Here is a 22,449-nt window from a genome sequence, read left to right on the forward strand (position 1 = left end):
CATACTTCTCTACCAGGATCTACAACTAAGGAGTTTCTCCGTGAGTCCTCACAACTGTAAAAAACCATCTGAACAGCTCACTTCATGGAGCAGTCGCCTCGAGCTTCACCTAGAACATCTCAGTTGTTCCTCACAACTGTCCTCTAAGGCAGGACTTAACTACTATTTCTGTCCCTATGTGAGAGGAGACTGGATCTTGGTGAAATGACTTAATCCAGGTCACTGATCTCTGCAGTGGTCAAGCCGGTATTTTAATTCAGGCCCTGTGGCCCAGAAGCCATGCTTTTAAGCACCAAGCTCTGCTGTCTCCCAGCAGAAAACAAGCTTTTCTTGGACAAAACTTGTTTTCTGTGACCTCAAAACCACTCCCCACAGTTCTGTGGGACTCTGCCATGCAGTAAAGAGGCCATAGCTGGCTGTCCTGGACGAGAAAGACCCTGGGCTTGTTTATGCTAGTACCTATGCAGTGTTGTGCACCGGGCCCCTGACATATGACAAATGCTGGGGAAGTATTTGTTAGGCCAGTGGGTCTTGTGTATACTTTTTCATACTTTGGAGAAAGAGAAGCTCTGATTCGGGGTGCTATTTTACCTGCAGATGGTTTCCACTTCCATGCCAGAAAACCCAAATGCACTGTCTCCTTCCACACAGATGACCCGCTGTCCTGGGTTTCTATCTTTAGCCACCAGGGCAGCTGCAATGGCAAACCCCAAACCGACTCCCATTGTTCCGAAAGTACCAGCATCAAGCCTATTGGAGAATAAAGCTAAAATGAAACCCTCTGGGGCGAGTCACAGATGGCGGGGTTGGCATAAATCTAGAGAGGGAGTCATATGGTTCATGGAAAAACAGAGAACAGTAAAAGCATTCTCTTCCACATAAAGTTTTAGACTATGAGGAATTCATTTGTCAAAGATAAGCAGAATGAGAGAAAATGTTAACTCATGACTGCTTGTAAGACTGAATATACACTTAGAACCCCGATCATATAAATGATCACATGATCTTGAGGACATACAAACACAAAATCTCTATACAACTTCACTTGAGAACACTTTTACAAGCTATGTCTTTATACACTGGATATATGTAATTCTCAAATGTTTTATTAATCTCCATTATTGCAGTTTCAAATTATTAGCACATTATTGCAGTTTCAAATTATTAGCACATTATAATTTCTTCTTTGGAAGCTTTACCTGTGACGAGGAAGGTAGTTCTGAAGCACAGTTCGTCCAATATCCATAGTGTTTGCACCTTCACTTACTATAACACAGTCTCTGGGTAGTTGTTCTTGAACACGGTAGAATACTGTGTAGTAGTTCATAGGCAGGGACTTTTTGGAAGCTAATTCCTAAAATATTAGAGGGAAATATAATCATGTTAGATCAAGATAGGAAAATACACACTCCCAATAAGCTACTATCAAACTTACTTGGAAACAGGTTAACCGCTGAGAGCTATGAGGTTCTCAAAGGGCAACCGACGGCCACTCTGAGAAGCTAATTGATCTATGACAGTCCTGGACATGCTGAGAACAATGGGTCCCACAGTCCCAGTTAGGGACACAATCAAATAAGCCGGGTAATGTCCCCCTCTCTGGAGAGCCCCAAGGCATATTAACATATTAAAGACTGAGAAGACCTATAGGAAAAGACAGCTGGAAACACTGAGCTGAAGTCAGGGTTTGAGAACCTCTGGTTCTCCCTCACCTGCACTGGAGGGTGACGGAATCTGCTCCCCCCACTATTCTAAAGAGTCTCGGAGCTGAGAGAAAGCCACTTGGGGCTTTGGCAGCACCAGTCCCATCTGGTCCCAGCACTGCCCCTTCACCTGTGCTGCTGTGGCCCGTTGGAGGTAATACCCAAGAAGGATGAGGGACCCTGCTATGTTCCTGCACCAGAGAAGAGAGGCAACTTCCTTCCATCTCAAACTAAGGTGATTCCTAGGGAACAGAAGGAATTAGTCATGATGCCATTAACGAAACAGAAGACTGGCTCTTGACAGGAGAAAGAGCCACTGATTGAATTTCAAATGAAAAATAGAATCACATATAATCAATTCTGCTTGTTTTAAAAACGAGATGACTGATACATTAGGAAATAATATGAGTGTAACTCAAATTTCATAGAAAACTACACCCAGCTGAACCAAGATGCATAGAAATGCACAAAATGGTGAAAAACATCAGCAACAACCCTTCTCACAAAGAGAAAACACTACCTACACACAAAGACTTTAAACAGAAAACATCAAACCATGCAGACTGGCTCATTTTAGTGCCAGTAGCAGGAGGCTTTGGTGGCTTCCCACAGAACCATCTCCAAAGCCGCCAGCTATCAGGAGAAGCCAGATGAGGAAATCACAAAATAATTTCTAGGAAAAACTGAAACTGAATTAAGAAGGCTACAAATGTTCTCACAAAAAATAAATAAGTAAATGTGAGGTGTGGATGTGTTAATTAACTGGTTGGTGGAATCCCTTCGTAACGTATATGCATATTAAATTACCATACTTTACCTTCAAATATCTCACAATTTTATATGTCAATCAAACTCAATAAAGCTGAAATTTTTTTTAAAAAAGAGGATGTGTATTAGGTAAAAATTTCAACTTTGATGATATATCTATCTATTATAAATGCATGCCTTGAAGGACTTACATTTTAAAAGATACAAAAACAGGCCCCCAAATGCCCCAGGATTCAGAGCTCGGAAAGACCCTCACTGTCCTTTGGTGTTAAGCTCAAACTGAGCACAGCAGCTACAGCGATCCCCACAGGCTCTCACAGCTTTCCATCCAATGTCAGAGCCTCCTCCCAACACGGTGGCTCACAGCTGGAACTCACCCAACACCCACTTCCACAAGAAACTTCAGGTCTTTTTCCAGGGCAAGTGCTATATTTATTATGATAAATAAATAAGTGTATATACTTTTATATATGAATGAGAGATTTTTCCATCACTTTTATTAGGTTCCTATCTTCAGGGTCTGAGAGCTGTGCCCACAGCCCTCCCCCCAGGGAGCCTGGGGGTTTTCAATGCACAGCCTCGTGCAGCACGGTGGTTTCTGGGAGTGCACGCGCCACGTCCAGAGAGGCCTGAACCACCCGAGCTGCAGTGTTAGTTACCTGGGATGCAGCTGTGTTGCTCTTCATTTTCTCTCTCAGAGATTTCCACCAGTTGCTCTCTGGAGGATATTCCCATGGTGTTTTATCAAATTGTTCTAAAAGCTTAAAAAAAACAACAAAAAATCTCGCACAAACTTTTTTCTTTCCTTCTTGAAAATAGACTTAAATCACATTAACATAAAAATCTCTTCTTAAACGCAACACTGCTATACTACCCTGTTCTTCACTTCACTCCTACTCCTTGTTCTCCCTCTAGGCAGCAAATGACTGGCAGAAGGTAAACGGGTAACGTGGGAAGCTTGTGTTTGGGTCAGTGCAGACTTCTGCCAGATGCTGGGATTCCCACAGGCCCGGTGAAGCGCCACCTGCCCCACACCCCCACCTCCCTGGCTGGGGCTATTAGGCCCTCCTGGGGTCTCGGGCACTAGAAGGAAAATACCCCCTCTGGAGCCCTTCCAGGAAGGCCAGCGGCCCGGTACCTAGGGATTCCCATAATACAGACCAAATGCTCCAGGGTGTGTACTGTTTGGGGACTGCATCCCAATATTGTGCAATCATGAGAATAACCACAATAACAATACCAACTTGTATCCAAAATCAAGTGATAAATGTGACTATATTTTATCTTCTGTCACAGTGAAATGTATAAATTGTGTATAAATAATAAGAATCTGAACAAGTCCCTGACTATAGTTTTGAAGAGTAAAAATCTCTTTATTGCCTAAAGAAACAATAAGTTAGATTTTTCCAGTATATAAAGCTACTTCTTGGCTGTAAGTTTAGTGCCTCTGGAAGCTGTATTATAAATTTTCACACAGCTGAATCCTACTTAATAAATGACTATTTGCCTACTGAATGCCTTTAAATTTTTAATCTCCTTCCAAAAATGCTTAACCTGCTCACATAGAATGCTCTATATAAAAGAAGCTGGATTTACCAAGTTTCAAAGTTATACTTAAGAATAGCTTTCCATCGGGTTCCTCCATGGTTAAAAATGGAATTGCCTATGACCCAGGGATCCCATTTCTGGGTATATATCCAAAGAAGTCAGAAACACTAACTTGAAGAATATATGCACCCCTCTGTTCACTGTGGCATTATTCATCTTAATACAATAGCCAAGCTATGGAAGCAACCCAAGTGCCCATCAACAGATAAGTGGGTAACAAAACTGTGGCACACAGACACAATGGATTATGACTGGGCTATAAAAAGAACAAATTCTTGCCCTTTGCGACAGCATGGATGGACCTAGAGGGCATTACACTACACGAGGTAAGTCAGTCAGAGAAAGACAAATACCATGTGATTTCACTTACACGTGGAATCTAAAGAACAGTACAAACAAAGCCAAAACCAACTCAAAAAATAGAGAACAGACTGACAGTTGCCAGAGTGGGGAGGGGGTGGTTGGGGGACTGGGTGAAAAATGTAAAGGGACTGAGATGTCTTACATTGGAATGGTCGTGGAGATGGAAAGTACAGCATAAAAAATACAGTCAGTAATATTATAATAACTACATATGGGGCCGGGTGGGTACTGAAAATACCAAGTGAACACTCTGTAAAGTACATGACTGTGTAACCACTACGCTGTACACCTGAAACTGATACAAAATAATACTGAATGTCAGTAGTAGCTGAAAAAAGAAAAAAATCTTTCCATCCTAAATTTTGTTTAAAATAGATATTATCAGACCTGTCATGAACTGAATCAAGACTGAAACATTTTAAAGAACTGACTTCTCTGCAGACCAATCCATGTAAATTAAAACCCAGGCGAAGGCTCTTACTTGTTTAGTGACAGCACTGACGTCTCCTAGCAAAGTCACGGCAGGTCTTACATTATTCCCCAACTCTTCTGCACAGATATCGATCTAAAAGAGAGACAAGACTGAAGAGCAAGCCGTTTTTTTAAGTTCTTTACAAAGTCAATTAAGGCTTAATAAAAGCATGACGCACACAGGGATGGGCAGAAGTAGGTACGAACTCTGTGCCAAGTGTGCCTGAGTACAGCAAGCAGATGACAAGAATGCAAGCAATGAAGACCAGCAATCTGAGCACTTACGAGATTGTGCCCAAGCACACTGTGCCACTGGGACACTCTTTTGAGTTAATAAAGGTTCTGTAATAATCAAAACCTGCATGTCTTTTCCCATGTGAACAACTGTAAACCTACTTTTGCCAACCCCTGCGTGTAACATGATAAAGAAGATTTGATGTTCAAGAAGTTCCTTAATAAAAGTAAAAATCCATGAGAGCATATGAGTACCATAGCTAGTATAGAAACAATATCATCTTCCCTCAATTCTACTCTGTAGAATTTTGGTGTTGTTCCACCATCCCCACAGGAATACATTTGATTTGATCAATTATAGTTTTTAATTTAATGAATAATAAGTTTTCACTTAATTACATTGCCCTACTTAGAGCAATTATCAAATTTTAGCACATTATCAGAATCACCTGGCAGGTTCGTTAAACTATAGACTGCGGGAGTCCCCCTCAGTTTCTGATCTCAATGGGTCTGGGGCGGGGCCCCCAAATGGGTATTTCTAACAGGCTTCCCAGACGGTGCCGGTCCAGGAACCATATTTTAAGAAGCACCCCTGAGGCACAGCATGCTTCCTCCCTGTTCACTCAGAAGCTCCATTTCTGGACGGCCGTGGGCAAGTGAAAACAGCTTCTGCGAGAAGAAGCAAGCTCGCCGCCTCAAAGGGAATGCCTTTGATTCTGTAGCCAAGAGTGGCAATCAAAGAAGTGGGAGCATTTTCCCAGGACAACCCAGGTCTTGCCCGTTTGTGGTTTTATTTCTCAGTGGCCCAACAGACTATTAGAAGTTGACTCTTTTAAGTAAAAGGTAAATAAGGAGAAGACTGTAACTATAGCTAGATGGTCAAATGCCATGCACACCACCTGTGCAGGATGAACAGGTCTGCACTTCACATGTAAGGAAACGGGCCTATATGTAGGGACATAATGATACAAAAGTCATCAAAAGGAGGTGAGAGTATATTCTATTAAACACTCCGTTTAATAACTAGGTAAAAGCAGCACTGTTTAGAGATTTCTAACCAAAGGGTGTCTGCAAGTTTGGCTACCTAAAAGAACAGCTAAATCCTAACAATGCTGAATGTTTTGTTCTAATCCACCACCCTATTTAAACCTCTTGTCTACCTTTAAATATACTTGAACTATGAAGAAGAGGGAAATTATACTTTTCAAACTATTTAAAGCCTGATTTTGAAATGTTTTCTGCTTAGAAGTGATGCACTGTTTCATGGGCTTGAAAAAGCAGCTTGCTTTGGTACCTGTAATTATGTTAGACAATTTACAAAATTCTACTTTTGAAAAAGGAGAAATGGCTTTTTATAAAAGCCGAGAAGAAAGCCGAGCTGTTAATGACTGAGAAGAAAATAAATTACAGACAGCTCTGATTTTAAATCCGTCTACCTGGATAAACTTCACATCTGGTCGGTATCTTGGAGGCAGTCCGAAATGCAATATCCAATTTAATCTGGCACCAAATAACATGATTACATCTGCAAATTGCAAAGCCCTATTTAAAAGAAAAAACTAATGTAACACAAAAAGTATATATTTATTATTTGAATTACTCTAAATTTAATTTCTAAAGTATACATTTGAATAAGTCTAAATAATTTGGAACTTACATTAGTCTTCAGAATTAGCTTCTATGGTAAATTTGAACTTTCAATCTAAAATAATTTATGGTGCTATTCTATTTAAATAATAATATAAAAGATGAAATAAGTATGCTCTGGCTGGTGTGGCTCAGTGGATTGAGTGCCAGCCTGTGAACCATAGGGTCACAAGTTCGATCCCTAGTCAGGGCACATGCCTGGGTTGCAGGCCAGATCCCCAGCAGGGGCATATGAGAGGCAGGCACACTTGATGTTTCTCTCCCTCTATTTCTCCCTCCCTTCTCCTCTGTCTAAAAATAAATAAATAAATAAGAAAAGAAAACATGAAAGAAGTAGAAAATATTTTCATAGGGCTATATCTATACTCTATATTCATTGATTAGTTTTTTATTATTCAAAAAATTAATATAATTCCCAGCCAGGGCACATGCCTGGGTTGCAGGCCGGTTCCCTGCAGGCCAACTCCCAGCAGGGGACACACAAAAGGCAACCATACATTGATGTTTCTCTCCCTCTCTCCTTCCCGTCTAAAGATAATTAATTAATTAATTAATTAATATAAGTCCACTGTGTGGAATAATAATAATAATCGGGAATAAGCAGAAAAAGTATAAAGAAAAAACCAAAAGCCTTCAATTATACTTTAAACTTATAAACTATTATTAATATCCTGATATTATTTTCATCTGGTCTATTTTTCTATGCAAGTATATTCATACACAGTTGAGCTTATTTAATACTGTCTCATGTACTTTTGCTTATATAAATGTTGTCTTTTGTTATTAAGTTCTTCTTAAATACAATTAAAGGCTGCCTGTTTTCTGAACATATATATGGAATTTGTTAAACCTTTTCTCAATTGCTGGGTATTCTCTTTGTTATCAGTAGTACTGGGTTAAGCATCTTTATGCTTGAATCTTAATACACACTTCATACTGATTCCTAGAAACATATATTTTTAAGGTGACTGAGAGTCCTGAGTTACTTTCAAAAATATTCTATCAGTATTGTATTTCTAATAGTTTTATTTTATAAATCTTATTGTTTGTCAACATAACTTCTAATTTTAAAATTTTTTATTTTGATAGCCACACTAATATTAGCATAGCCATCCTTGCTTTCTTTTTGTTTACCTCATACATCTTTGCTTGTCTTTATTTCTTTATTTTGTTTTAGATGTGGTTCTTACAACGCATGTAGCTGTTATTATTAGTGATCCGATCTAAATGTCTCTGCCTTTTCCCAGGAGAATTCATTACCATAATTTCTGTGGGTTGTTTTTTTCTTTTTTTACTTCTTACTTTTCTGCTTCTTGGCTGTTTCCCTTTTTCCTATTTTTTTGCCACAGAGGATAGAGTTTTGTCTTTTTTTTTCCTTTTGTCTTCTTCAGTGATATGGTCTATTTTTCACAGAAATTCAGTTATCATTTCAAGTATAAACTCAAAAAAGTTATCTTCATGTAGGGTACTGGTCCTGTGCACCCAATTTAACAGATAAAAACCACAAGTAGGAGGACAGAGTTACTTACAGACACTCAAAGTCCTTGAAATCACTGATTCAATTAAATATAGTCTCTTGTCATCTTTTTTACACTATTAATGTCATTAATACTATCTTCTTAAAATCTGGCTGGGACAAAGATAATTTTCAGTTCAACTCAAGTTAAAGTATATTTTTTAAAAAACTTAGTGTAAGAATTAATTTGGTTTCTATACTATGTATACTAATATAAAAAAGATAGACTCTATTAAGATAGCATTAAGAGGAATTCCGCCAAGATGGAGGCGTAGGTGGAAACACTGTGCCTTCTCCCACAACCAAGTTTAAAGACAACAAAGTTTTAGTAAGCAAAAACGCAGCCAAAACACAGAAAATTGAACTATACAGAAGTCCAACAACAACGAACCATTCAGCCAGACAGGTAAGAGGGGCGGAGCCAGCAGCGGAGCTGGGTCAGGCAGGAAGGATCCCCTGACCCAGGTGCACAGGCAGCTGTTGCCGGATCCCAGATGTGGGGTAGCAACGGGTGGACCCAGTGAGGGTGCAAGGTGGCAGGCTGACCGCGGTCACACATTTTTGCGCAGATAAACCAGCGAAGGAGCGAGCAGTGAGATGGACTGCGCAGGCCTCAGTGGGGGGAAGCAGCAGAGGGGACCGCTATTGCCCCTCTTTGACCCCGCCCCCACATACAGTGTCACAACCCAGTGACTGAGTGGCCGGCCCTGGTGAACACCTAGGGCTCCGCTCCTCATTCGTAACACGCACGAACAGTCCAAAGTATGGCTCAAGAAGAACTCAAAGCCCCAGAGCCAATAACTCTAAGTGACCAAGAAATAGCCAACCTCCCAGATGCACAGTTCAAAACACTGGTGATCAGGATGCTCACAGAACTGGTTGATTTTAGTCACAAATTAGAGGAACAAATGAAGGCTAAACTAATTGAAATGAAGGGAAATGCACAGGAAACCAATAGTGATGAAAAGGAAACTGGGACTCAATTCAAGGGAGTGGACCAGAAGGAAGAAAGAAATGACCAAACAGAAAAGAATGAAGAAACAAGAATTCAAAAAAATGAGGAGAGGCTTAGGAACCTCCAGGACATCTTTAAACGTTCCAACATCCGGATTATAGGGGTACCAGAAGGGGGAAAGAAACAGCCACGAGTGGAAAACTTATTTGAACAAATAATAAAGGAGAACTTCCCCAGTCTGGCAAAGGAAATAGACTTCCAGGAAATCCAGGAAGCTCAGAGAGTCCCAAAGAAGTTGGACCCAAGAAGGAACACACCAAGGCACATCATAATTACATTAGCCAAGACTAAAATGAAGGAGAGAATCCTAGAAGCAGCAAGGGATAAGGGGACAGTCACCTACAAAGGAGTACCCATCAGACTGTCAGCGGATTTCTCAAAAGAGACCTTACAGGCAAGAAGGGGCTGGAAAGAAGTATTCCAAGTCATGAAATCCAAAGACCTACAGCCAAGATTGCTTTATCCAGCAAAACTTTCATTTAGAATGGAAGGACAGATAAAGTGCTTCTCAGATAAGGTCAAGTTCAAGGAGTTCATCATCACCAAGCCCTTATTATATGAAATGCTAAAGGGACTTATATAAGAAAAAGAAGATGAAAAATATGAACAGTGAAAGGACAGCAAACTCACAGTTATTAACAACCACACCTAAAACAAAAGCAAATTAAGAGGACAGATAGATCAGGAGTGGAACCATAGAAATGAAGAACACATGGAGGGTTAGCAACAGGGGAGTGGGAGAAGGAGAAGGGGAGTGAAGGTACAGAGAATAAGTAGTATAGACGGTAGGTAGAAAATAGACAGGGGGGAGGGCAAGAATAGTAGGGGAAATATAGAATCTAAAGAACTTGAGACATGTGGTTATAAACTAAGGGGGGGAGAATGGTGGGGGAGGGAGTGTGCGGGTGGAGGGGAATGAAGGGGGGAATGAGAACAACTGTAATGGCATAATCAATAAAATATATTAAAAAATAAAGTCTATTAAAATATATATAGTAGAAAATATCATAAATTATATTAAATAAAAAGCGAAGAAATAGTTATCCAATTTTTTTAAAAGATAGCATTAAATGAGCAACAATTAAAGGTTGCATAGCAAACATTACATTTTAAAAATCCTCAAAATTAATTTTGGTACACACATGACAATATGAAAAACAGCAAATGCCCAAAGGTGGTAAACTGTGGAGAGAGAAGGAAGGAATGGAATGGGATCAGGAAAACTAGGCAGAGAGGACTAGGTAAATCTGTGATTTTTTATTTCTTAAAAATAAAATTTTAAAGCAATGGCATATTACTTAATGTTATATTATATTTGATAAAACTAGACGGTAGTTACATTAAATTGTCCTGTCTTGTCTTTTGCACATTGAGAATATTTCATATCAAATTTCAAGAAATTAAATGTGTGTGTATACACACACACACACGTGTGTGTAGTTTAACAAGAAGTGTGTTTTAAAAATCTAAAAACGGGACTTGCCAAGATTGGGTAGGCCCACTACAGCCTCGCCCTCCCCCTTATTACAACAGAAAACTCTTCTTGAACAAAAGAGGAAAAGCAACCACCTGAGGCCCCTGAAAAGTAAACAACAGTAGGCAGACTGGGGGCGGAGCGGGGCGGAGCCAAACGCACACAAGCAGTGGGTTTCAGGGTCTACCCCTGCCCTCCATGGCACTCTGCCTCCTGGATGTGTCCCAGGGTAGCCCCAGCTGCAGAACTGGAGGGCAGCAAAAACCTGTCTTTCTGGCCAGAGGATGCGTGAGAGGGACCTCGGCTCAGGACTTTTTTTTTCTCACTCCCAGCAAGCAGTGCCCTGAGGGCAGCCCTGCTGCACAGCAGGAGCACTGTGGCAGCTCCCAGGCAGCTGAAATTCCAAGAGAAACATTTTTCAGATGAGAATAACTAACAGAATCCCATGTCATCTGAAGAGTATTGGGGAGATCCCCCTTATTTTTTATTGTTCTTTCTTTCTGTCACTTGGCCCCAGGAAAAGGAAGGCCTGGAAATCAGGAGGGGAGGGGCTACTTGCTCGAGAGAAAAAAGAGCACTAATTCGGGATATGAACCAGCACATATCTGGGGCTCACCCCTGGGCTGTGCATGTGCAGACAGACCCAGAATTGCATAGCAAAGACTTTGTAACTGAGCGAGCCTGGAGCCCACGGTAAGACTGAACTTGCAGTCTGACATAACCATCTAGCTGCTTGCTAAAACAAAAACAAAAACAAAAATCAACATTCTACAGAAGATTTCATATGACCTGGCATCTCACAACATATTCAAAATTCCAAGATTCGCTCCAAAATTAATACACGAAGAACCAGGAAAATGTGACCAATTCTCCAAAGAAAAGGCAATGATGAATAGATGCTAGTTCTTTGATGATCCAGATGTTGGAATTAGTAAACAAAGACTTTCAAGCAACTACTGTAACTGTTCCATGAGCTAAACAAAAATACTCTTGAAATACTAGGGAAGAAAAGTTTTCAGCAAAGAAATAGAAACTGTAAAAGAGACAAAGAGTGAAAAGAATTGAACAGATATCCAGAAACCTATGGGACATTATCAAAATGTCTAACATATGTGTTATCTCCCAGGAGAAGGAAAAGATACTGGTGTAGAAAAAATATCTGAAGAAATAATGACCCAAATCTTTCCAAATCTGGTGAAAGACACCAATTTAAACATCAAAAGGATAAAAAAGAAAATCATGTCCACAACAAGTATAAAGGACACATGGAAAAAAACTGAGGGGAGTGAAAATGGGAGGGAGGTGGGGAGCACTGGGGGGTGGGCTGGGATGGGAGTAAAAGACAGAAAACTGTACTTGAACAACAATTAAAATAAATAAATTTAAAAAGAAAAAAAATAAAACCATGTCCAGACACATCATAATCAAACTGCACCAAAGATAAAGATAAAACCAAAGATAAAACCAAAGATAAAGAAAACTCTTGACAGCAGCCACGGAAAAACAACATTATCAATATAACAGGGGAACAAGGATTCAAATTACTGCAAATTTCTCATCTGAAACAATGACAGTCAGGAGATAGTGGACATCTTTAAACTGCTGAAAAGCCTAAAAAGAAACAAGTGTGCTTAAAATTATGATTCTTTCAGAATGTCTCCTAGAGTTGCTAAAGTCCATAAAATTAACTAGCCTAAAATCTGCCAAGTCCTTGTATTTAAAAAAGTTGAATGCTATGCACCTGGATCTGGCAGCAGCTACACAATTTGGGTGATTGTCAGGGACGACACCCTTCCCCATGGGGGTGGGCAAAAATGGCAATTTACATCGCTCCACCAATTTCCGGATTGCTTCCTCTGCCTGAGCATAAGCAGCACCTACAAGAAATGCAAATACATGGGACTAGTCATTAAGCTCCAGACACTGTGACCCTTGAAACAGTTCATGTGAAATTGCTTTTAAAACTTCCTAAATATTCTCCTGCTTTTTCAGAACTTAAAACAAATGACTGTGGTTTTTATCTTTGGTATTTAAAAATGTTTAAGAAAGCAACAGCTCTAATTTCACCTCCAATAGTATGTATTCTCAATTATTCTAAAGGATGCCTACCTCAAAACAAAAATTGCATCTCACGTTGCCTGCTGCTCTCAATTGCCTGTTCCCTGCTACAGTTCTGCTGAGTTACTGCTCACAATTCCCCGAACGTACCATCTGTACGGCTAGGCCCAGGTGGGCAAGGGAGGACTTGGCCCTCTCAGGGGAAGGCTCTCTCTAATCTATCCTGGTCATAGAACCTCTAACAAGGACACATGTTTCTAAAGCTCTGTAGATCTCTTCGTAGGCTCTACAATTGTGACAATTTTGTGACAGTTTTGTGACAGTTTTGTGACAATTTTGTGACAATTTTGTCGCAATTTTGTGACAGCCCCACAGCAAAGAATTATTTGGCCAAAATGTCCATAGTACCAAGGAACTTCGCAAACCACTTCCAAGCCATTCGGTCAGTCACAGCACCTTCTCCATACACTGCACAAATCTTTTTTTTTTTTGTATTTCAGTTTTTACCTTTCTTGAAATAATGAAGCATAATACTCTGAAAATGTTGTGCATTTTCTTTCATCTTCAATATTAAAATAGCTACACAAAAATTACCAAATTTGATAAGTTTTGTTTAAATGCACACTGATATGACAGCTGTCACAGCACAATCTAACGAAATTGTTTCAAATGAAGTGAAAGACAACTAAACACTACCACAGCCGCTGTGTGGGAATAACCAAAAGAGCTTTTTGGCCAACCCAATAGTTTCTTAGTAGCTGACAATTGACCAAGCTTCCTTGGTTCTAGAACATAGAATGTATATTATAATAAATTGCTGAAAGCAGTATAAACTCATACAATACCTTGGGAGAAAGCAATTTGATAATATTCACCAAAAGCCTTAAAATATTAACATCTTTTAACTTAGTTAATTTTCTTACTCAGAATCTGCTTTATATACTAAATATTAAAAAAGCAATAAGCACAAACATGTTTTTCTCAGTTTGGCAAATTCAAATGTGTGCCAGTAAAGTTTTAACATATCCGTGAGTAGACATTAAAAATTAAGTTTAGAGAAAAAAATTAAGACCATGAAAAAATGTTGTTAGAATGTTAAATGAATTAAGTAGAATATGAAACTGTTTATGTAGTATGATCACAACAGATAAAGTATACACGCAAAAAGCAACAGAAAAGTACTACTTGTTAAAAATAGTTGTTTTTGGATGAAGGGATTTCTTTTTAATCTTCTGGATTTTCCAAAACTATTTATAAACATCTTTTTATAATGGAAAAAAATGAATTTTACTCATACGACCTAAGAAATGCGATAGGCAGTATTTCCTTAGAAGGATAAGAATGAGCATTCTAGAACAACTCTAGGATTTCAAAACAAATAAATAATACTATTTGGATGAGGAGAATTCTTACTCTACGGTCAAACATTAGAGCAGATGATAATAATGGAGACGACTTCTAAATAGAATCAGCATCCTTTCCAAAGCCCCGCAAGAATCGCAGTCCCACTCAATGCTACCTTTCCCGATGATGAGAAGGGGCTGTTTGGCATTCCTGATAACAGCCGCCGCCCTGCGCACGGCAGTGGTCTCTGCCATACTGACAGGAGGGGGCAGGCAGCGCTCCACGTACCTGGAAATAACAGAGTTCTGCTGATTAAAAGAGACCCACTTTCAAAGTTTCTATTGTGAAAATATCCAATCTATACAAAGGTAGGAAAAAAGCAGTGCAATAAACTCCATATACTCACCATGGAGATTCACAACTAATATCATTTTTCCACATTGGCTTCACACATACACACACAAACATATATGTAAATATTTTTTCCTAAATCATTTTAAATTAAAACTTAAAAACTTACCTATGTAGCTCAAAAAGATAAAACTTTCATCTACACAACCCTATCTTTATCACATCTAGTAAATTAAGTTATTCACTAGTATCATCTAATAGTCAGTCAAATGAGTAATTCACTGATAGAAAATTCGGGTTAATGGCTTAACACTGTAATAACAGTGGTAGTTGTAATAAGAGTGAAAACGTACTTAAAGCTAATATTTAATACTTACTATGTGCCACTTATTCTCACTTAAATTTCAAAACAATGAGGTTAGGTATTACCATTATCTCCACTTCATCGCTGGGGGGGAAAAGCCCAGAAAGCAAGTGACTTGCCCAGGGACCAGGGCACCGGGCAGTGACTAGACTGAACTAGTTCATTCTGTCTCCAAAGTCCATGCTTTCAACTACCTTGCCATGGTTCCGCTTACTGGGTAAGTCAGTATTTTAGTGCCACAATATGCATTAGTAAAGGAAATATTAAAACTGTACAGTTAAACATTTCTGGACACCAAGTCCTCAATGTTTTGTTTTGGTTACACCATACTGTTCAAAATGTGGGCACTATAATACCAAAAAAAGGACATTCGGACATTTATAGAATTTTTAAAGACGCCTTACAGAGTTAACTTACCTGAGGCTCATCTCTCTCCCCCCTGCCCAATAATATTTTGAGTGTCATGTTCAAGTACTCTGTAGAATGGCTGTCCTTTTGGTCTGACTCTCCCAAAAGAAACCACTCTTCAGGATACTGAATGTACAGAAATGCCCACTTTCTCTCTGTGGTCGCTAGAAGGATACTCGGCCCATGAGAGCAGGAATGTACTAAGTGGTACCCAGGGAGATGCAATAACCCAAGTACACATCCTTATCAAGGGTGACTTAGATGCCAGTGGAAAAAATATATATATATATTTAATGTTTCTTACACTTACTGTTCACTTAGTGTTTATTTAAGGAATAGACATCTGATATTGGAATATTTTTCAATCACTGAGACAGACAGATTAAAATTGTTTACATTGTGTTCTAACAGTTTTTCAACAGTCTCCTCATGTTTTGGTTTATACTATAAAGACTCTAAATAACCACACAGCACTAAAGAGGATGTATTATCTGTGGGTACTGAAAGAATAATATCAAATGAGGAGTTCAGGAAGCTCCAAGTATCCAATTTAGTGATTAAATCCCCAAATAATTACTAAATAATACCATTTTAATTAAGAGAAACCCTTTGGCTAGGATTAGGTCTAATTTGAAATCATCAAAAGTTAAGACAAATGAAGATTAACTTCTCAGCTGCTAAGCAGATTTTAAAGGTAAGTATTATAACAACACAAGAAAAAATCTAGCATAACTATTACTCACTTTATAGAATTCCCATTTGCCGTGACGTTCACAAAGTCTGCAGGTATATCAATATAGCAAGCACCTGGACGGCCGTAAATACTGCTTCTTACTGCCTAAATGTATTACAAATAGAAGAAAATGCTGTAAAAATCTCAATCCTTAGTATCATATCTCACTCAAAACTAACTTAAAAATTGTTAAATGAATAGTTCTAATTTTTCTGAACATCATTAGTTGGAGAAGTACACAATTTTGACTAAATTTTAAGTATGCAGTATTAATTCTATATAGAGTTGACCTTTCAAACAAGGTGACAGTAGGGGCACTGATCCCCCATGCAATCAAAAAGCGTAACTGTTGACTCTCCCAAAACTTCACTACTAACAGCCTACTGTTAACCTCATGAGTAACATAAATAATCGAACTGACACATATTTTGTATGGCATATGTATTATATATTGTAGTCTTCAATAAAGTAAGCAAGAAAATGTTTTCAGAAAAACCATAAGGAAGAGAAAATACATTTACAGTACTGTATGTATGTTTTTTAAAATTTTAATTTATTTTAGACAGAGGGGAAAGGAGAAAGAAAGGGAGAGAAACATCAATGACTGGTTGCATCTTGAGCTCCTTCTACTGGGAACCTGGCCTGCAACCCAGGCATGCGCCCTGACAGGAATCACACCAGCGACCCTTTGGTTTGCAGGCCGGCGCTCAATCCACTGAGCCATACCAACCAGGCTGTACGTATTTATTCAAAAAAACACACCCACATAAGACTGGACCCGAGCAGTTCAAACCCTCTTTGTTCAAGGGTCAACTGTACTTTAAAAGGGATTTTTGTTTAAAAGGAGACAGATAAGAAAGTAAATACTCACTTAGAGCTTTAAAATTCACATCCTATTATACTTAAGTCTTAGAAATTCTCCTCTAGGCTCTGCTTGCCAAGTCTTCATAACACACATAACCTGCTTCCTAATCCTAATGACCTGGCAGTTTTCAGCACCTGTGATGCCATAACATGTGCCAAATGATTTCTGTAACACGTGGTTTTGACAAAACTCAAATGTACCTTAAGACACTCATAGATGGTCTTATATGCATTAGTACTAATTTTCAAAAATAATCTTTTGCAAAAACATAAGAGAAAAGACACCCAGGGTTCCATCGTATCTTTCTTTTCACTTTTTCCATAGTTATTAAAGTACAGGAGAAACTTCTTTTTCAAAAATGGCATTTTATGTTTCTACAATTAAATATAATAGCAGTGGGCATTGAAATGTATATAGCTCTTTAACAATGTCCTTTTTAATTATCTGAATATGTTCTAAATTGTTACTCATTCAATTGAGAATAAAAATGACACAGATATAAGCAACTAAGAAAAACCAGTTGATCTGGAGGATATGTAAACACTGTACCTTTTCAATAATAGATGGAATAGCTTCTATGCAGCTTGGCCGGACAGAAAACTTGCTATATAATCTACAAGCTTCAACCTATATATAAAAAGAAAATCACTTAAAATTCAATTTATAGATTACTCTTCAAAAGAAAAACAAAATGTTAAGTCATTACTTTCTACGATGTTCAGAGGCAAAATAGAAATAATGTATCACCTAAACTATTTTTTAAAATTTGTTTTTATTTTGTTGTATTTTTCCCCATTACCATTTATTCCTCTATGCCCTCTTCCACCTTCGCCTCCCCACCTCCTCCACAATGGACTGTTCCTGAAAAGTCTCTGCAAAGCACCATCAAATTTCTGCCTCAGTATGATTCAGAAAGCAAATCCAAACAAGGTATCATCTTCATTTCTCAGACTGGCAAAAATGAACAACTCAGGTAATACACAGCCATCCATCACAGCACAGGAACACAGGCACTCTCTTAAACTGCTAGTAAGGGTAGAAATGGGAGGGGAAGTTGACAATGTCTTGTACAAATTAAAATAAGTATATCCTTGGGCCCAGAAATTCCACAGCCAAAAAAATACACAACCTCATGTTACTTCTTGTTACAATATGAATCTATTCTAACATTACTGCCAGGTTTTCCTGTTATATATTTTGCTGGTATGCTGTTCGGGTCATGTAAATGCAGTTGTCTTAATTTTTCACTGTTTAATGTACTTTGAAACATCATATAACAAGTGTGTCTCTCAATAATTTTGGGGGCCCTAGCTGGTGTAGCTCAGTGGATTGAGCATGGGCCTGCGAACCAAAGGATCGCGGTTCGATTCCCAGTCAGGGCACATGCCTGGGTTGCAAGCTGGTTCCCTGCAGGCCAACTCCCAGCAGGGGATGCACGAAAGGCAACCATACATTGATGTTTCTCTCCCTCTCTCCTTCCCCTCTAAAGATAAATTAGTAAATAAAATCTTTAAAAAAAAATTTAAAAAAAAATAATTTTGGTACAAAATCTTTGGAACAATGGGCAATCTTAGCCCCACAAACATGAGAGAATTAAGCTGACTCCCTAACTTTCAGTCTGTTCATAGTCATGTCATTTAGTTTTACGTTATTTCCATAAGAAACAGATGTTTGGATCTTTTTCTTCCAACTTTCAATTTGATCTAATGAACTTCTATTATTTTCCTTTTTGGGGAAAATATTTGCAATAGATATTATCCTCTGCTTTTTTCATTTTTTTCAAAAGATTCTATTTCTTTATTTTTAGTGAGAGGGGAAGGAAAGGAGAAAGGGAGAGAAACATTAATGTGTGGTTGCCTCTAGTGAGCCCCGCTAGGCTTGCAACACAGGCAAGGCATGTACCCTAGCTGGGAATCGAACCAGCAACCCTTTGGTTCGTAGACTGGTGCTCCATCCACTGAGCCATACCAGCCAACACTGCTTTTCTTCATTTATAAAGTTTTGTAGTAACTTTAAATTTCCTTTTAAATAACTTATCTGCTGTACTTATTTTTCAAATATGTATATCAGCATCTTTTAAATAACTGCTGTTATTCTCTACTGTTATCTAGGTAAAACGTCAATTCCCTTTCAAGGGTATAAAAATATAACATTTTCAGTAACCTGTATCAAGGTCTAGTTTAAATCATATACAAAATTATGTTTATATTTTGAAGGTCTCACTATGATTTCTGATATACCAATACATTTTGCCTAACGGTTTTAACTTTGTGCTACAAATGCTCAAATTTATTCATGTCTTAAATGTTAATCATTCACTCTCACCTATCTGCTTTCTAAAACTATTCTTAAAACTGTAGCATTCGCTGATAAATTCTTTCAAGTGTTTAAAAATTTTCAAGTTCTTTTCTTTAGCTTTCCAAAATAAAAATGAACTTGTCCAGAGGCTACTGATAGTCATTTTGAATAGGATTTTTCCTCTCAACTTTTGCTTTCCCAAAGTCTGAAGGCACAGTCCAAAACCACTTTTATTCCTCTATTATCTTGGCTCTTTGAAGAACCTATTTTTAGAGTTTAAAAGCCTGACACAAAGGTGTATTTCTTGGAAGACGGCTCCTAAGCAGAGTCTAAGCTTTCTTAACATCCATGCAGAAACTGTCTCGTAGTTCAGGGGTATACCTTTAAATGACCTCAGGTAATTTTCTTTCACTCTAATTATTTATTTCACAGCCAGGACCTTTCATTTCTTCTCCATAATCTTGTTACGTTTATTCATTGAAAAATTACAGTTGACATACAACATTCCTCTCTATAAATCTTAATCTCTAGAGGAGAATCGTAAAGTCGGGTACCTGAGGGAACTCCTGGAAGGCTCCCATCGTCTCCTGGCTTCTTTCTGAGGACCCACCAATCACAAGCAAGGGCCTGGAACAGTCATTTTTTTTTAGAGAATTACAAATGAGCTCAACTTGTAAAACACTCAGCAGAGTGGCCAATAAATAATAAACACTTGATAAATGTTAAAAAAGAATGAAAATAACATTTTCTCTTAAAAACTGTAGATTTAAATTTTAGGAAAGAGCCTGACGTGAGAAAACCTTTCCTCAATTTCAGAAAAATCTGAAATTTATAGTAAATGTTTTTCTTTCATGCCTCTCTCCCCTCCATCCCATTTGGGTGCTGATGCTAAACCTCTAGTTGTGGTGACGTAACCTGAATTTTTATGCCCTTCCTATTATTCTGGACATTAAGAGGAGAAAAAAAATTTTCCCACACTTTCCTAAGTAAGTCTTTGAAAATGAGGGAAATTCCTCAGCAAAAACATTCTTATCTTTCAAGGGAAAAAAAGGTAATAGCAAAGCTAAGTTTACTAAAAAAATATCAGATCCACAAGTAAATAAGAAAGAGAAAGACTAGGAAGGAAAGGAAAAAGAACTACAGGGCAAGAAAGAAAAGAATGTCCTTCCCACTACAAAATTTGAACACTTTATGAATTGATGACAAGATAATCCCCTTTAACATGATCTTATTGGTAAAGTACCAGAGACAGGTTAAGGACAAGGTCAAAAAGTCTTATAAAACAAATTCAATAAATACAAGAATTTCAATTGTCTTGCTAATTATACAAGAAAAGATGAAGAACTGAATACATTCTTGTATACAGATCTGAGATCTTTAAAAAATGTTCTCTTCATTTAAAGAGAACTATTGACATACATACATAAATAGATATATAGGGGCAGGTAAAAGTAGGTATTTTTTTTGCCACTGCAACATTCTTTTGAGTTAATAAAGCTATTGTAATAATCATAACCTGCATGTCTTTTCCATACGAACAACTGTAAATCTACTTTTGTCCACCCCTGTATATAAATGTTAACAGTGTTTACCTCTAGGTAAAGGAATTACTAATAGATTTTAATTTTTCTTCCTGATACCCTTAGTTTAATTTTTGACTAAGCCATTCTTTTAAATACTTGATTCCAAGTCTTCCCACCCTCGATGAGTAATTGCTCCACGAGGTAAAATCACGTGCTAACATTTTTAAGATGTTTCCAATAATAACAATCTAATTACCAACAGTTCATGTTTGCATTTGCCATGCCACCCAAGGCGTGCACGAGACCTGGGCCAGAAACAACGAGGCATACTCCTGGCCTGAAAGCAAAAACAATTGATTTTATTAAAAGTAGGTCAGATGCAATACTTGATTCATAACACTTAGGGTGAAACATGGTAACTTTCCTGAACTTCAAAGGAAGGACAGATAGATCATTTTACAATGGGTGAAACAATTACTAAAATATTTTTGCATTACAAAAAAAAGAGAGAAAGGTACTCCTTGCTCGCAGGTATTTCCTGCAGGTACTCCTGCAAGAAATAAGGTACCTGTCATCTTCACATTGTATTTCATTAAACTCTTCATATTTTGCTCCTATTATATTTGGCTAAATCAAGCTTACTGCACACAGAAGCAAAGTTTTGACTGCTGAGTCCATTTTTGTATGAAAAAGAGAAGTGCCTAAATTTTTTTTTTAAAAAGTGTAATTATCAATTAATCTTTGACAGAAAGAAATTCTGAAATGGTAGTGTTCTGCCCAATTTTTAAATTGAGCTTGAATGTTTTACCCTAGATGACTTTCTAAGCTTAAAACGCCATGGAAAAGGTATCTTCCTACAATTCAGTTTGTCATTTTGCATTTATAAAGTATTTTCTTAGCCAACTTAGGATAGCCTTTAAAAGAAGCTGAAGCAAAACACAGACTTTAGTTTACCTGCCTGTCAGATATCCAACCGCAGAGGCAGCATAGCAAGCCTACAAAGAAAAAACACTGAGACTTAAGTATGAGAGCCTTATGGGAAGTACACACGTGACAATTTACTGTAAAGAGATTGGAACTTAACCAAAGGAGGAACTGGAACACCTTCCATTTTATCAAGTAATGTTCTACTCATTAATTTCAAACAACAGTTTAGATATTAAACCTAATTTTTAGTTTTTTAAGAAATTTGTCCATATGATCTAGTTTATTCGTAATATTCTCTAATAATTGCTTACATATCTTCAGAATCATTAAGAATGTGATCTTTTTTTATCCCTAATATTGGTAATTTGTGTCTCTGCTCTTTTATTCTTCGTCAGTCTTGGTTGGGATTTATCAAACTTATCAATCTTTTCAAAGAACCAATTTTTGGCTTCACTGATTTCTCTCTATTGTTTGTCTCTATTGTTCATTTATTGTTCTCTATTTCATTTATTTCTGCTCTTGTATTTGTTATTTTACTCCTTTACTTTGGGGTTTAATTTGGTTTTCTTTTTCCAGCTTCTTAAAAATGTAAACTTAGAGCATTGGTTTTTTAACTTCTTCACTAACAGTCATTTGAAACTATTTCCTCTGAGAACTGTTTTAGTCTGGTATCTCATTTGTCATCATTCAATTCAAAATATTTTCTGTTTTCACTGTGATTTCGTCTTCAAAATATTGGTCCATGGTCTCGTTTTTAATGCCTGATATTAGTAATTTGT

At 37.8% G+C, this 22,449-nt stretch overlaps 1 protein-coding gene across 3 annotated transcripts in view; it reads right to left on the reverse strand.

The window, feature by feature from the left end:
- The window catches only part of HACL1 (2-hydroxyacyl-CoA lyase 1), a 41,305-nt gene that overhangs the window by 15,219 nt on the left and 3,637 nt on the right, over positions 1 to 22,449 (reverse strand). For 2 of the 3 annotated variants that reach the window (XM_037061331.1, XM_037061332.1), the window contains exons 3-14: positions 21,698 to 21,738; positions 21,000 to 21,080; positions 19,775 to 19,847; positions 17,472 to 17,549; positions 16,068 to 16,162; positions 14,377 to 14,489; positions 12,541 to 12,676; positions 6,584 to 6,689; positions 4,924 to 5,007; positions 3,131 to 3,232; positions 1,200 to 1,354; positions 592 to 750 (exon numbers count right to left, since the gene is read on the reverse strand). In XM_037061331.1, coding sequence (XP_036917226.1) covers positions 592 to 750; positions 1,200 to 1,354; positions 3,131 to 3,232; positions 4,924 to 5,007; positions 6,584 to 6,689; positions 12,541 to 12,676; positions 14,377 to 14,489; positions 16,068 to 16,162; positions 17,472 to 17,549; positions 19,775 to 19,847; positions 21,000 to 21,080; positions 21,698 to 21,738 — 1,223 coding nt within the window. The remainder of the gene's footprint in view (positions 1 to 591; positions 751 to 1,199; positions 1,355 to 3,130; positions 3,233 to 4,923; positions 5,008 to 6,583; positions 6,690 to 12,540; positions 12,677 to 14,376; positions 14,490 to 16,067; positions 16,163 to 17,471; positions 17,550 to 19,774; positions 19,848 to 20,999; positions 21,081 to 21,697; positions 21,739 to 22,449) is intronic. The other variant, XM_037061333.1, reaches the window with a different exon arrangement.

The sequence above is a fragment of the Sturnira hondurensis genome, unplaced genomic scaffold, assembly GCF_014824575.4.
Source record: "Sturnira hondurensis isolate 20B ecotype Veracruz unplaced genomic scaffold, ASM1482457v3 Scaffold0013299, whole genome shotgun sequence".
In the NCBI taxonomy this organism is placed as follows: Eukaryota; Metazoa; Chordata; class Mammalia; order Chiroptera; family Phyllostomidae; genus Sturnira; species Sturnira hondurensis.